This window comes from Spea bombifrons, chromosome 8 (assembly GCF_027358695.1).
Source record: "Spea bombifrons isolate aSpeBom1 chromosome 8, aSpeBom1.2.pri, whole genome shotgun sequence".
Lineage (NCBI taxonomy): Eukaryota > Metazoa > Chordata > Amphibia > Anura > Pelobatidae > Spea > Spea bombifrons.
Window position 1 is genome coordinate 4,406,885 of NC_071094.1, and position 15,307 is coordinate 4,422,191.

At 43.5% G+C, this 15,307-nt stretch overlaps 3 protein-coding genes across 4 annotated transcripts; 2 read left to right on the forward strand and 1 right to left on the reverse strand.

Moving 5' to 3' along the window:
• The first annotated feature begins 701 nt into the window (after positions 1–701).
• FBXW2 (F-box and WD repeat domain containing 2) lies at positions 702–5,701 on the forward strand. Its single transcript, XM_053473414.1, has 8 exons — positions 702–774; positions 1,413–1,479; positions 1,639–2,148; positions 2,927–3,121; positions 3,561–3,694; positions 3,959–4,045; positions 4,230–4,399; positions 4,623–5,701. Exons 3-8 carry the CDS (start codon positions 1,659–1,661, stop codon positions 4,909–4,911), a joined length of 1,365 nt encoding a protein of 454 aa, XP_053329389.1. The 5' UTR covers positions 702–774; positions 1,413–1,479; positions 1,639–1,658; the 3' UTR covers positions 4,912–5,701.
• Positions 5,702–6,344: 643 nt separating this feature from the next.
• SURF2 (surfeit 2) lies at positions 6,345–9,649 on the reverse strand. Its single transcript, XM_053473048.1, has 6 exons — positions 9,527–9,649; positions 8,748–8,899; positions 8,321–8,424; positions 7,368–7,538; positions 7,040–7,155; positions 6,345–6,638 (listed from the first exon to the last, which is right to left on the reverse strand). Exons 1-6 carry the CDS (start codon positions 9,599–9,601, stop codon positions 6,558–6,560), a joined length of 699 nt encoding a protein of 232 aa, XP_053329023.1. The 5' UTR covers positions 9,602–9,649; the 3' UTR covers positions 6,345–6,557.
• Positions 9,650–10,209: 560 nt separating this feature from the next.
• Positions 10,210–14,799, forward strand: LOC128502754 (surfeit locus protein 1). Of its 2 annotated transcripts, XM_053472662.1 has the most exons (9): positions 10,210–10,364; positions 10,911–10,992; positions 12,000–12,127; positions 12,270–12,352; positions 12,776–12,967; positions 13,293–13,365; positions 13,723–13,885; positions 14,202–14,283; positions 14,617–14,799. In XM_053472662.1, exons 1-9 carry the CDS (start codon positions 10,299–10,301, stop codon positions 14,681–14,683), a joined length of 936 nt encoding a protein of 311 aa, XP_053328637.1. In that variant the 5' UTR covers positions 10,210–10,298; the 3' UTR covers positions 14,684–14,799. The 2 variants fall into 2 exon arrangements, with proteins under 2 accessions (XP_053328637.1, XP_053328638.1); XM_053472663.1 differs by lacking the exons at positions 12,000–12,127; positions 12,270–12,352.
• Positions 14,800–15,307: the final 508 nt, after the last annotated feature.

The following is a 15,307-nucleotide window of genomic DNA, read 5'->3' on the forward strand; positions in this document are numbered from 1 at the left end:
CTCCCTGTCCGTCTTTGTTAGGCTCGGCTGTAGGTCATGTGATAGTTTTCCTTCTTACCAGCTGACAGGGGTCACGTGATGCTGGAACGCACAGCTTTCACTCTCTAGAGTGAGCGCGCTAGGCTGTGTCAAACCGAGTTCTAAACACCAGACATCCCACAGCCCACTGACAGAAGATAATATTTTTTTTATTTTTTTTTTATTATGAAAATATATATATTTTACGCCTCCCCTGGTTTTGTAATGTCATTAAAATATCCAATGCCATTTTATATCCGACAATTCGAAGCTGAAAATGTAAAAATGATTACAATAATGACATCGATAATAATAATATGTATTATTATTATTAGTATGTTATTGTTATTATTAATGATAACAACAAATCACATGAATGATCTCGTGTGCAGCACATTTGCTATATCTATAGCTTGAACGTTAAAAATATATATATATATATGAATGGGCCCCTGGAAACACTAATCAGCTACCCCTATTTGACTGCAAGTGACATGTTTTGCCCTATAGAAAAATGTCAGCTCCCGGACATCTCGCGACAGCCGCCCCGTAGTTCCAACACTTACTACTGCTTGTGCACTAAGTACGTTTAATCGATCGTCGAAACATCCATTCTTGGGGATTCCATGAAGCGCATCGATTGGTTCCGGCGGCTGCGTCTGGTCTGTAGCGGAAGGAGGAGCTGGCGGGAGGACGATCGCCCGCCTCTAGCAGTATGGCTGCCGTAAGGACAGGAGAGAACCTGCAGGGGGAGAGGTATTTACTAAAGCACAGGCCGTATAAAGCCGGGAATTACTTATACGACACAGGTCTCTAACGTAGGAGACTCTATTAACCCTCCTGTTAGTCAGGGACCTAAAATTACCCCCACAGTGAGAATTTGCCCCAGTCTGTAGGCCAGAAGTCAACTTTGTGTGCAGCAGTGAAACCGGCTCCCCTCAAACAAGTGTGGCTGACATATCAGCAAAGAGCCTGCTTTCCTCTAAGTGGGTTAAAAGTGCAGTCACTCGTGGGCCCTGACACGTGACAGTGACATCCTGTCAAGTGGGTTGTCATGTTTAGAGTACTCTGCTCTTCTTCTCAGGTTGTTTGAGATCAGACTGTAAGCAGCAGAGGTGGTACTGTCAAAAAACAATAGTCATACCTGCCAGCTGTCATCCATGTATAGTGACAGTCCCTCCCGCATAGTTCTACTTCGACCTTCCCTGTGATCTAAAGTCTAGGATTAATCGGTCCCTGGGAATCTATGAACCAAGCTTGATATCAGGGATGCAGGTTCTTTTTCTTCTAATAATGGGACAGCACCTTTAGAGTCACCCTATTTCCTACATATTGTTTCCGGGATGAATAAAAGCATCTGTTCTATACAATAATCTTTTTGTTTCTTCCTCCAGGTGCATTTTATGAAACATACTTTGATCCAGCGACGTACCTGGACCTATAAGAAATGTAACTGATATGGTATGCATTTAAGTAATAACTTGGAATTCTTTTCCTGCATTATATATTATTTTTGCCCCCCCGCAAGTTTATATTGTATATTAATGTATCATTCGCCTTGGCGGTCTTCGCATGGCGTCTCTTGCGATTATTTAATGTGTCAACGTTACCGTCTTGCAGGTTGATGCTTCCGGAAACCTATGGAGAAGAAGGAATTTGAGTCATGGCTTGAAAACCTCTCGGCTACCTTTTACACCCTGACGGACCTGCAGAAAAATGAAACACTGGATCACTTGATCAGCCGGAGCGGTGCTGTCCAGCTGAGGCACCTCTCCAACAACCTAGAGACCCTGCTGAAGAGGGACTTTCTCAGACTACTTCCGCTGGAACTGAGCTTCTACCTGCTGAAATGGCTGGACCCCCAGACCTTACTCACGTGTTGCCTTGTCTCTAAGCAATGGAATAAGGTTATAAGTGCCTGTACGGAAGTGTGGCAAACGGCTTGTAGGAATTTGGGCTGGCAGGTCGACGATGCCGTGCACGAGACTTTGCACTGGAAGAAAGTTTACCTAAAGGCCGTTTTAAGAATGAAACAACTGGAGGATCACGAAGCCTTCCAAACCGCATCGCTAATTGGACATAGTGCCAGGGTTTATGCACTTTACTATAAAAATGGACTCCTGTGTACAGGTACTAAAAATACAGGAAAGCAAAGTGCGCTTTGTAGGGTGTATATATATGATTTATTCTGTATGTTGTAGTAAGTAATGCTTGAAACGGGGCATGAAGGGGGTGAGGTCGCTGTTAGAAATTATTAGGATAGAAATTACAGATTTTTACGTTTTCTGCAAAAAGTAGAATCGATATCACTTTGATGATTATGTGGATCCGTAAAAAATGGGCTTTCGTTGAAGAAGTCCCAAGAAGGTTCTACACTGTGATATCATTTTCATTCAGGGGCTTTTGTCACTTAGCTAGAAATCTGGGTATAATAAAGGATTTCTGGGCTATATTTTCCACGCCTGGGTTTTGGAGAGGTTAGAAACCCAAACGTCGAGGTCACAGGAAGGAGAACACATCCTAGCAGGATATAGCCTCTAGCTGTAGCTCCATCACAGGGCTTCTGACCTGTAGGAGTCAGCCTTACCATGATGATAGGTCCCAGAAAATGCGTAGCCCCCAGAAGAACACAGCAGGGATACATAAAAAAGGGCAGGTTGGAGGGTTCAGGGCAGACAGAACAGTAATGAGCTTCGGAAACACATCAGGGTCCAAGCCTGATTTCGGTTTGCTTAGAGCTAAGGAGTCATTGACAGACAGGAGAGTCACCGACAACCAGAATTAGTAAGCAATAAGCCTATGAGGAAGACCTTGAAAGCTGGACACTCTGACTCTAATACTGTTTTGCGCTGGTTTGGATGATGATGATGGTGGATCGTCTCGATTCTGTTATGTTTCTGCATTCCAGGTTCAGATGATCTGTCCGCGAAGCTGTGGGACGTGAGCACCGGGCAGTGCATTTATGGCATCCAAACTCACACGTGTGCGGCTGTGACGTTCGACGAACAAAAACTCGTAACTGGATCCTTTGATAACACTGTCGCCTGTTGGGACTGGATTTCAGGGGCCAGAACTCAGCACTTCAGAGGACATACTGGAGCAGGTAGCGAAGCGTAGACAGGACAACTGTAAGATTCGCTTTACTCTGCTTAAACTCTTATTTTTATGGGTTTTTTTTTATCTTATTTGTACGTTTTCTTTAATGTAAAGAGACTCTACATAGAATATCCCTTAAGTGGCATTTTAAAGTTTACCGACTCCCAAAGGGATGGGCTTGAAGATCAGTCCTCCCTGTTCTAGATGTCATCTTCGTGATGTGCTATTAGAATATTTGCATATTAGTTGCCAAGGATACCCAAAAGCAAACGGGCAAAATGGGCTTCCTTAAAAAATGTACAGTAATGAAAGTAATCAAAGATAATTAGAAGTTCTAAGATAATTAGTGATATTAAGTTTGATACAAATCAGTATTAGTTATATAAAGCGAAATACATTGTAAAAGTATGGAATGTTAAGCCTTTTCTTTTTTTTTTTCTTTTCAGTTTTTAGCGTGGATTACAGCGACGAGCTCGATTTACTCGTCAGCGGCTCTGCAGATAACACTGTGAAAATCTGGGCCTTATCTTCCGGATCTTGTTTGAATACGCTCACTGGCCATACTGAATGGGTCACAAAAGTAGGTCTGAGCCGTTCAGCCCCTGCGGGGATTTAAGAAGTAACAGGAACCAAGTTTTTAACTCGCGATGGATACGTTCAAGAACCCTTATCCCGTTCACTGAATGCAGAAAATGATTTAGAAAGAGCCCTTTAATGACAATATTAGCCATAATACCATACATTAGCTATGAGATTGTGTCTGTTTTAGGTGTATGTAGTTTATTATTGTTACTTTTTGTTGGAATGTTGAGTATTTTTTTTTGTTTGGTTTTTCTCTCCCCAGGTAGTTTTGCAGAAATGTCAAGTCAAATCCATCATGCACAGTCCCGGGGATTATATCCTACTTAGTGCCGATAAATATGAAATCAAGGTATGTGTATTCACCTGCCCGCAAATCCCCCCCCAAAAAACAAAGCAGGAGGAGAATATTTACTGTAACAGAACATTTAAACTCTGAGAGTTACATAAAGCCATGTTAAATGCCCTACAGCTAACTTAATATGTATCCCAAATTAGATCCAGCGTTAGTCGTTTACCTGTGGTTTGTTTTATAGATTTGGCCGATCGGAAGGGAAATAAACTGTAAATGCTTGAGGACGCTGTACGTATCGGACGATCGCAGTATATGCTTACAGCCGCGGCTGCACTTTGATGGAAAATACATCGTGTGCAGCTCGGCCATTGGGCTCTACCAGTGGGACTTTGCCAGCTACGACATTCTAAGGTATAGTACATATTGTGATAAAAAGCAATTTGTAATTTGTGCGCTATTCTGGAACTGCCATTTAGAATTCTGATACACAAAGCTTTAATAATTAAGGGTAATCTAATCAACCAAATTTATGTAAGGAAGCACCCCTCAAACTTTGAATTTCACCAACCTGTTTCAATCATGACCCCCCCCCCTCGTTTCTTCTGTTAAATGGTTTATATTTCCTGCTTTTCAGAGTTATCAAAATGCCGGATTCTGTAAACCTTTCCTTACTGGGTTTTGGAGACATTTTCGCTCTCCTGTTCGACAACCACTACCTATACATTATGGATTTAAGGACAGAGAAACTGATCAGCCGATGGCCTCTGCCAGAGTACCGGAAATCCAAGAGGGGCTCCAGCTTTTTGGCCGGAGAAACGTCGTGGTTAAATGGTCTGGATGGCGTGAATGACATCGGTCTGGTGTTCGCCACGAGTATGCCAGACCACAGTATCCACTTGGTGTTGTGGAAAGAAAACGGTTGATGGCCGCAGGACGCCTGGTGCCGGCTGTTTTTAAACAGGACGCTGAGACTGGTGATTTTTCTACCACCGACTTTCAGAGTATAACTTGCATGAACCAAAGTTTCACATCCGGTATCCCATCATGCAGTGCACAATCATTTCTATTACGTTTGCGGGCGGAAGCGGCGGTCCGATTGACCCGGAAACAGGCTGCATGCTATCTGAATTTCACCAGAAATTTCTATGAGCGTTTATAGGTTTGCTGTTCTCATTATGATCCAGCCAGACAACTGCGGTTAAGTTATAAAGAAAAAAACAGATATATTCTGATCCCATTAAAAAAAAAAAAAAAAGAGTATCCGGACGGCAGGCATTCCATCTTAGCCCATTTGTACAATATCTCAACATTCAATAGTGTTTATAAATGTAATCTATTTTAATACAGGAAAAAAAAATAGTTGTAACATATTTAGTTTAAATATTATGTATAAAGGCGCCATCGTAGACCCAAAAGCAGGGGCCTCCCCTTGCTGAACATTACTTATGTTTCTTTATTTTTTATTAAAAATAGAAGATTCTTTTGAGTGCCAGAAGCTTAAATCCGCCTGATTTGGGAGCCGAGAGGGAAATAAAAAAAAGAAAAGGGGGCCGTTCGCTAAACGTGAGCCAGATAGAAGAATGGCCGGCTTTTATAGCGGGAATTGCAGTGAAAGCGTGATGTGATCTGTACGCTGGCAGAGAGGACTTACACACACCTGTCCTTTCTGTAAACGGTCATCCAAATAAAATTTCAGATATCTCGATTGTCTTATTTCCAGGGCTGGAGGCTACTTCATTATTTCTTTAGCTACTGTTGGGGGAGAACGATTTATTTTAGATGCCCGAAGGACACGCCGTGGTCAAAGCATTGGAAATTCATATTCTTTATTAAGCGCCAACATATTCTACAGCGCTGCACAATTTAAAAAGGGGATAGTACAACAGAAGCTGAGGACCCTGCCTGTGAACTATGTCTACAAAGCAATTCAGCCGATTCATGTTTATTCTGCTGTTTTACTTTATATAAAGTCGCATCTGAGTAATTTTAATTTGCACCGTTCGTGAAATACTGCGCACGCGTGGATGTTTCCACCGGGCAGAGAGAGAGAGCTGCCTTCCCCCGTATTTTGGACGCAGCCCTATTCAGGATCCCCCAGTACATACAGTAATTTGGTGTCAGACTGCCGGACCGGTGCTCAGAAAAAAGCCACTGATACCGGCCTTAAGATAGAAAAGCAGCACCTGTAGGACCACTACAAAAAAAGCTACATTGAAGCTGCCCCTCTGACACAAAGCATTGTTTCACAACTAATATCTATCCCGGGGTATGACCTTTACACCCCGGGCACCTGTCTAAGAGTTTTGCCCCTGTGGTACGACGGGCCGGATTCAGTACAAAACATTTGCGGAAAGAGCACCGCCACATTCACGATTTATTTTTGTAAGTCACCCGTTAGTGAGGGGGATCACATTCCATCTACTCGCTCCCACTGCCGCTCATCCCCCCGTTTACTAGATGGGTAACAGCCCTCACTACTATGGAATATCATTTACAAAAATAAACTATTTTAATGGTATTAAGAAGGGGGGGGGGGACAAAAAAAAAAAAAAACAGTACGATAAATATATCACTTCCCCGCTGACTTCCTGGCGGATTTGGATTTCTGGTTACCGTTCCTGAACTTCTTTCTCGGCGGACCATTCTGCTTCTGTAACGGCAAACGAACAAAGATCTCCAGTCCCCGAAATAGACAAGACTTCTAAATATACTTTCAGGTCAGACTTCCCTAAAGCTGCGGGGTTTCTTTTTATAACATCTACGGTCAATCACTTGACACTTGATGTCAGCTACAGAAAAAGTTTACAGAAATAAGGAAGAACGCGGGAGATGCCCAGCAGCAGTGAGTAAATTGCTCAAACTGTAGTTATTTCGATATCTGAAGTATTCAGAGTAAACGCCACTTTATCGGAAGTCAGTATTTTCTAAGACATCCACTTTGACTCAAACGCCAAGTCTGATTCTCTAGAACTAAAATCAGTTTTTATGAATTTTTAATAAATATCTTCAAGGCCAACCGTACAGAGGCTGTTCCAGAATGAAGTAAGTTACCTGCTGCCTTTTCTTCCTGTTCTGCGTCGATGTATCCACCTCCATCTCCTCTTCGCCACCCGATGTAACGTTTCCATTTGGCTCGTCCTCGCCATTTTTCAACTTGAACATGGAGTCTGCAGGCAAAGGAAGAACCGCGGAACGGGACGTTACGAAACCGAACCTTAAATAATATTGCTTCCGCATTATCTAGATTGGGACTCTAGAACCCTCTAGGGTGAAGGACCACTGTTTCATTATCAAGAACTCCGTGTGAACATTTTCCGCCAAGTATTACAACAGGGCAGACATTTCCAGATGCTTTAGGGACAGATATGAAGAACCTCACCTGGATACAGGTCACTCATGCTATCGCCCGAGTCGCTGTCATCCGAGTCATTCGGGGGTTCCCACATATCTTTCTTTCGCAAAGGTCCATCACCATCAGACCTCTTCTGCTGTTTCTTCTGTAGGAGGCAAGCCGGCACATATTCCACTCCTTGTTTCTGGCACTCCTCATCTAAGAAGAGAGGACTCTGGTGAATGGAAGCCCCCCTATGCCAAAGCATGGACCATAGCAATACAACCACTAAGCAATAACGTAAGAAGGAAAAATCACCTGGCCCAGGTATAAAACTTGTTGGCAAACATTTCTCCACTAGTTAAAATCCCAAGTTCAGTCCTTTTTTATTTAAACACATTCTCCACCTTCAAAAAGCTGAAAGATGCTCATAGAAGGTTAATTTTACGATTATAGCCTCTATACTCACTGAAGTTAAGGTTACAGAGGTCACATGACCGACCTGAAATCTACTCAACATCACTTGATGAAACTGAAAGATTAACTTGCTTTTGAGGTACTGTCGAGTTGGATCGACTGCTGTTGAGTGGAGTGGAATCTCTTAGAGAGGTCTGTTGATCTACACTTCTTGGCTGCCGAGTTCAATTCAACTGTGCTGCAGTCTCTTGGTCATGTTGGTCTGTCCTTTTGAATTGACTTAAGTTCCAGATCAACCCAACCCCTCTCCCAAAGTCCCCTTGGGAGCTTATTAGCGGACATGATTCTCCCTAAAGGAACAAATGGCTAAACATCCCATTACAAGCCAAGGTTCGTTGACCAACTCAACGTTGTCATGTTCAGTTGACCAACTTGCATGGGTTCGTCAAGATGGAATTCTAGTCAACTTAAGACTATTCAACCTTTTTGTGAGCAGAATAAAACTCAAGAGAAGGTTAAAATTAAGCTGGGAAACGTAGTTACCTTTTTGAGTTTATTATTATTTTTTACATACACTTACTCACATTTCTCCAAGGCCTTCACGTAGCGCTTGCCCTGGGCATGCTTCAAAACATGCTCTGGGGTCTTGTTGAGGTGGCGGAGAGTTAGCTTACAGAACAGCTGATGTCTGCAGTTAAAACGAAAACGATTTTAGTCACGAAGAGCGCAATCACCTTCAATTACTTTATTTGATTTCTCAGTAAAAACGCTTCATTCTCCGCAGGTCGATCACCAAAGTGAGCCAGTCCCTTCTAATAAATCAAACAGGAGAAACCCGTCCTTATGCATTTCCTGATGTCACCGATCTATCTCATAATTACTATAGGAAGCCATATAACAAACGAAGGTCCAAAAGAAGGACTTAATTCTCAAATTTTTAAAAATACAGACACAAAATAGGTATTTCTTGAACCCCCATCCGATCTATTTTACCCCCGCTCAGATACGTACTGGTTTTTGGTGCTCGGGACAATATGTGGCTCGAATCTGCTGAAATCAAAGGCTTTTTCTGAAAACAATCTCTTATATTTCTTTCCTTCAGTGAAGTTTTTCAGCTCGGGAAGTCGACACGGCAGCTCATGTCCGTTTAGGGTACACTTGACCTACAGACACAGGAGAAATAACCGTATAATTAAAGCTTTATCAATCATAACGTTTCTCAGGTATGGGGACTTGGGTCACAAATGTAAAGGGATCACTCCGCTCACCCCTCCACAAGCAAATGATATATATAACTGGGGTACTAAAAGAGTAAAATGTTACATTAATTACCTAAATGCATTAAAATAAATACAACTAGTTATTCCAATTAAAGGACCTGCATTTATACGATACGCTACATAGAACTATTTATTACAAATATTGGGCACATTTGGAAGCTAACCTGCTGGTATTAAACGTTAAAAAATCATGTGGGGTATTTTACAAGAGTAGGTTAATTAAAAAAAAAAAACAATTAGACAAAAAACACATAATTTGAGGTTTTTTTTTTCTTTATGCTGAAACAACTGACGGACTGGAGGCATATGAAGGCCCTTTACCCCTGCCAGGTGCCCACAGTTTGTTCCCCCCCTTCTTGGGCTCCAGGCTGCCCCAGTGTTACCCCTGCCAGGTGCCCTCAGCTTGCTCTCCCTGCTCCAGGCTGCCCCAGTGTTACCCCTGCCAAGTGCCCTCACCTTGCTCTCCCTGCTCCAGGCTGCCCCTGTGTTACCCCTGCCAAGTGCCCTCACCTTATTCTCCCCCGTTAGCTCCAGACTGGGGTGAAGCTTCAGGAACTGGTGCAGCTCCTCAGACAGAGCCTCCATGACAGTCACACACAGGCACCCACGTGTAAACTGCTGTTCAGCCTCCACCCGGAAGTGCTCACTGACCATAGAGATGAGCTACGGCTGCCTAGAGAGGCAGTACTAAGCGTTACTGTACTCGTGCAGCTGACAGGGGGAGAATCATTGTTGTTAATGTAGAATATTTATTAAATTATTAATATCAATGCCTTAGAAGCAGACAGAACCCCTTCATGCGCACAGCGGCACTGGAAGCTGATTGATCACATGGTTTAAAGGGATGCATCGGTCACCCCCCCCTGTCACTCATCTGATCTGACACCCAAGGGGTTAATACCTATATGAGTCCTGCCAAAGCATTCTATGTTTACATTGCTCACACACAATTCTGGCACTGAAAGGGTCAAGCTGTGCATGGTGACATTCCAGACACTGCTAATCTGCTCTTGCGCTCAAATGGTTAATGTACACATGTGCTGTGAGACGGATGTTCTAGACATATAGACTGGGTCACGTGGGTTAATCGGAATGATCTCATATTTATTTTGTTTCCGATCAGGTAAGCAAAAAGAGTCAAAGCTTCCCGGTTACCATGGTTTCCGGAGTGCGTGGACCCCGTGCACGTGACCCGGAAGTTATGGTTTCCAGGCTGTGGGAGCAGGAAGTGTGCTGAATTGAGTTTTTGACACCCGGGTACCGTCCTTTCCCAGCGCCTGGGATGAGGCTCCTCCTGGGATGTGTGGGGATCAGGACCCTGCTCTCTGCCCCCAGGGGTGGGTGGCAGGTAAGGACTCTCCCAGACCCCTCTCTAATCCCAAATATACCCTCCACAACCTGAACTTTCTGTAGAGGTCACCCCTGGGAGCTGTCCCTGCATTGTACAGCATAACATCATAGCTGCCAACTTCCCCCAGACTCCTAAGGACAGCCCTTATATGCCTATAGACCTGGTGGATTTATTATCGTGCTATGCTGCGCGTCTGTATCGGCCTTCGTTTATATCATATAACTTTTTGGTTTATGTTACACGTTCATTTATATTTATATAGTGAGCATCCCCATTCCCTCTGTCTCTAGAGGGTTCTCCAGCCCTAAAAGCCCCGATAATGTGTATAGAAACTGCAGGAAACGGCTTTATAAATTAAACGGGGTAAATAAACCCATTATTCTTCTTCAAACAGCCCACAGTCACATTAAAGGTCCCAGTAAAGCCGTGACTTATAGCATTAAAGCATTAAAATAAATCTTCGACCTCAGCCATAGTGCAGCCTGCTTTATTATGGAGGATAAGAGGACAAAATCTCTGAAAATAATCTTTCTTTTCTTTCAGAGTCTAAATTGTGCAGCCAGACTATCCCAGACCACAAAACCCTGCCGGCGAGCGGAGTCCTTCCAACCACATCTACAAAAAGGTAAAGACGGACTATGACCCCCTGGAGATGGAAAAGAACATACGCTACTGTCCAAAAGTTTGGGGTCACTCAGCTGTTTTCAGGGAAAACAAGGACATTTCTGGCTGTAACATAATTGCAAAAAGGGTTTCTAACCATCAATTATCCTTTTAAGCTTAAATTTGGATCAGCGAACACAATGTGCCACTGGAACACAGGAGTGATGGGAGTGATAAAGGGCCATTGGAACACAGGAGTGATGGGAGTGATAAAGGGCCATTGGAACACAGGAGTGATGGGAGTGATAAAGGGCCATCGGAACACAGGAGTGATGGGAGTGATAAAGGGCCATTGGAACACAGGAGTGATGGGAGTGATAAAGGGCCATTGGAACACAGGAGTGATGGGAGTGATAAAGGGCCATTGGAACACAGGAGTGATGGGAGTGATAAAGGGCCATTGGAACACAGGAGTGATGGGAGTGATAAAGGGCCATTGGAACACAGGAGTGATGGGAGTGATAAAGAGTGATGAGCGCCTATGGAGAGATTCCATTAAAAATCAGCTGTTTCCAGCTACAATAGTCATTTACAGCATTAACCCCGTCTGTACTGGATTTCTGATCCATTTCATGTTATTTTAATGGACAAAATCTTCTTTTCTTTTCAAAAACAAGAAGTGACCCCAAACTTTTGAACAGTAGGATATATATAAATACGATAGAAACCACTGCACGTAAATCAGAAACATACTGAATGAAATTATATTAGAAAGAGCAGATGAGAAGCACTTAGTTCCTCTGGCCTGCTAAATATCTACATTTAATTTAATCTCAAACCTTGTCCAGGATTGTCTTATTTCAGTTGATGTTGAACACACCGGAGTTTTGGTTATTATCTGGCTGAGGAAATATTTACCCAACTTAAAACCGTTATATGATTTTAACGTCCTGCCATTGTATGCAAATGCATTTTATATAGAATTTTCTAAAATTCCATCGTTTGATTTGTTGTTTTTTTCTCGTTCAGCTCTTGGCTTCGGGTCATTCAGGTTCATCCGTTCTTCGGCCAAAGCTGCTGAGTCCGAAGAAGATACCATCATCAAATGGATCCTCCTGCTGATCCCGGTGACCACGTTTGGTCTGGGCACGTGGCAGGTACCATCAGTATCTCTTATGTTTAAGAGCTGAGTAAATGATCACTGGCGTTGAATTGTTGAGACCCTTTAAACATGAAGCCCCATTAATATTTTTTGGCAAATTAAGAACTTTTGTTGTTGTTGTTATCGTGTCCTTTCAGGTCCAGAGACGCAAGTGGAAACTGGAACTCATCAAGGATATGGAGTCACGAGTTAGAGCTAAGCCTATTCCGCTCCCGACTGAGTAAGAGCACAAATAGACGCTAAAACAGTAGTAAAGCCCAATACAGCGAGGGGATTTAAACATACATGGGATAGGGCGGCATCCGGCTCCTGAATCTAAGACGAGACCAACGACTGGTTAAGCTTTGATACCTGCCCCATCCCCCTATAGAATAACCATAATGTTCACTGCTAGCTCTGGAACTCACCATTTTACAGCTGTATAAAAAGGGCTTGATAAACCCAGCGCAGGCGGGGTTAATTTTGTAAACAACTATTGAAGCTGGAGACGGCTGATTTTTAATGGAATCTCTTCATAGGCGTTTATCACTCTTTGTCACTCCTGTGTTCCAATGGACCTTTATCACTCCCAACACTCCCAACACAACTGACCAGTGTTTCGTGCTTTCCTACACTTCTCGTTCTGTTTTTTTTATCATTCCAGCCCGGAGGAGCTCAGGGATTTAGAGTATTGCCCGGTCAAGGTGAGGGGTCACTTCGATCACTCACGGGAGCTTTATATTCTCCCTCGGACTTTAGTGGACCCGGAGAAAGAAGCTCGGGAGTCAGGTCGTATATCGTCCAGCACAGAGAGCGGGGCTCATATAATCACCCCTTTCTACTGCTCTGACCTCGGGTACGTACATTCCTACCGTATACAGAAAACATGTGGGGGGTAAATAAAGATGTAATCATTTATATAGCGGGGGGATTTAAAAGAAGAATAAGGCTTTAATTACCCCGCTTAATTTATAAAGCTGTTATCTGCTGTTTCTATACACATTATCCGGGCTTTTAGGGCCGTAGAACCCTGCGATACCCTCATACCCAGCAAACATTCTGACCTCCTAGAAAAGAGGGGCATCAGGGGAGGAAAGAGGGGCATCAGGAGAGGAAAGAGGGGCACCAGGGGTTTTCAAAGAGGGACTGACCTTCCTAATCTGCTTATTTGCCTCCGTCAGAATCCCCATCCTGGTGAACCGAGGATTTGTTCCAAAGAAGAAAATGAATCCAGAGACCCGGCTGAAGGGACAGGTGAGATAAAAACCAGCACCAGCTCCTAAAGAACATCTCGTTCCAGGGGCAGTATATATATAATATATATAATGCCCACTTAACCACTTATCAACCATAACATACTGATTGTACCCAGCGGGCATTACAATTAAACAGTTATAATCTAGTAGAGCAAGGGCATCCAACCTGCGGCCCTCCAGCTGCTGCAGGACTACATCTCCCATATTCCTCTGCCAGCCCTGTAGCTGAAAGAGCATTATGGGAGATGTAGTCCTGCAGCAGCTGGAGGGCCGCAGGCTGGACGCCCTTGTAGTAGAGGAAGGGATCGTTGTTTGGCCTTCGGGGATCCCTCTAAATGTTTCTTTCTCTCCAAAGGTTGCCGGTGAGGTTGAGCTGGTGGGTATTGTGAGGCTGACAGAGATACGGAAGCCTTTCGTCCCGGAAAATGACCCTCAAAGAAACCTGTGGCACTACAGGGACCTGTCGGCCATGGCAAGGGCCGCTGGAACGGAGCCTATCCTAATAGACGCAGATCTTGGTACGTAAGAAGCAGGACGCCTACGATTTGCCCTGTTAAGAGTATAATTAATACCGGGAAAATTCCTTTAAAGAGATCTTACTATTGTTGATTAGCGATTTATATAGTCTTATCATATATCGCCGTGCTGTACTATTGAACTATAAATTATGTGATACAAAGCAGGCACTAATAGGATGTTGCCATAGAAACAAACAAAAAGAAGCTTTTTAAATAATTCTGTGTTGAACCTTAAGAGGTTATGAGGGATACTAGAGAGCACAATGTTTTAGAGGAACAGCACCTTCAATTTACGGTGTAATAACGTTTTTTTTAGCTAGCACGATCCCCGGAGGGCCGATTGGTGGACAAACCAGGGTGACCCTGAGAAATGAACACATGCAGTACATTATAACGTGGTAAGTATCTCACCCCCCACCCCCAGCACAGTATAGAGTGATACCCCCCCCATCCCCCCCCCCAAAGCTGTATAGAGTAATGTTAGCCGGAATTGGGAGAAACCTGGTTTTATCTCATTTTGTTCCAATAAATTCCCTTTATCTGCCATTATTGTCCGTCATGTGATATTTTGGGTGTTTTTACTGCTAAAAACTGAGCTTTCCAGTCCATTGGAATTCATCTTTAACATGCTTACGCGTTGAAAGCAGCGTAGTACAATGGGTTAATGGCATATAGATAAGTGAACGTTGTGTATCTCAAAAAAACTTACAACCTCTTGCGTCTCCTTATAGGTACGGTCTCTGTGCGGCTACCACGTATCTATGGTGTAAGAAGTTCGTTCGGAAGTTTGCCGTGTGACAAACCCTTTAAGACTTACTGACGCTCCAGACCGGCTGCCTGGGGCCTGCCTGAGATGTTACAAAACTTTTATAACTACAAATAAAGAAAAGGAAAGCGATGTTTATTTAAAAAAATTGAAATAGTTATCGTTTGTTTAAAAAAAACAAAAAAAGAAGGGTAACCATGAAGATGCTTAGTACAAGAAATACATAGACGTGAAAGGGACCGCTGAGGTCACCAGCCATGTCTTGTAAGCTACGGAATTCCTCCTCCGCATCGGGCTGCCTCCCTTGCTAAAGGTAACCTCGGCCAAATGGTTTCATGAACACCCACCCGGCTTTAGACACGGACGAGACGTCCATGGTTCTGTTCACATATAAGATTGTCTGGAGATGGTGGACGTTGGCTTGTATTCTCCTCAGTGGTCTCCAAGACAATCCAGATGTTCCAAGAAGGAGCAAGAGGTTTCTGCATGTAGGGTCTCGGCACAAATGTCTACCTTGCCGGCCATGGCAGAGATTCCTAGGGCTACCCCATGGAACTGTTTAAGGATATAAATCATATTGGCGGAGGTATTAGTGGGCTCCTTCCTATAGCCTGGAACAAACTGGTTTAAGAATTGGTATTAGAAGGTTTCACCCG

Coding starts and splice junctions, on each gene's coding strand:
- SURF2 (XM_053473048.1), bottom strand. CDS start 9,601: ATGGAGGCTCTGTCTGAGGAGCTGCACCAGTTCCTGAAGCTTCACCCC. Junction 8,900..9,526: donor AGCTAACGGGGGAGAATAAG/GTGAGGGCACTT, acceptor CTGTGTCTGTAG/GTCAAGTGTACCCTAAACGG. Junction 8,425..8,747: donor GTCCCGAGCACCAAAAACCA/GTACGTATCTGA, acceptor TTTTAACTGCAG/ACATCAGCTGTTCTGTAAGC.
- LOC128502754 (XM_053472662.1), top strand. CDS start 10,299: ATGAGGCTCCTCCTGGGATGTGTGGGGATCAGGACCCTGCTCTCTGCC. Junction 10,993..11,999: donor CCAACCACATCTACAAAAAG/GTAAAGACGGAC, acceptor TTTCTCGTTCAG/CTCTTGGCTTCGGGTCATTC. Junction 12,128..12,269: donor TTGGTCTGGGCACGTGGCAG/GTACCATCAGTA, acceptor GTGTCCTTTCAG/GTCCAGAGACGCAAGTGGAA.
- FBXW2 (XM_053473414.1), top strand. CDS start 1,659: ATGGAGAAGAAGGAATTTGAGTCATGGCTTGAAAACCTCTCGGCTACC. Junction 4,046..4,229: donor CCGATAAATATGAAATCAAG/GTATGTGTATTC, acceptor TTTGTTTTATAG/ATTTGGCCGATCGGAAGGGA. Junction 4,400..4,622: donor GCCAGCTACGACATTCTAAG/GTATAGTACATA, acceptor CCTGCTTTTCAG/AGTTATCAAAATGCCGGATT.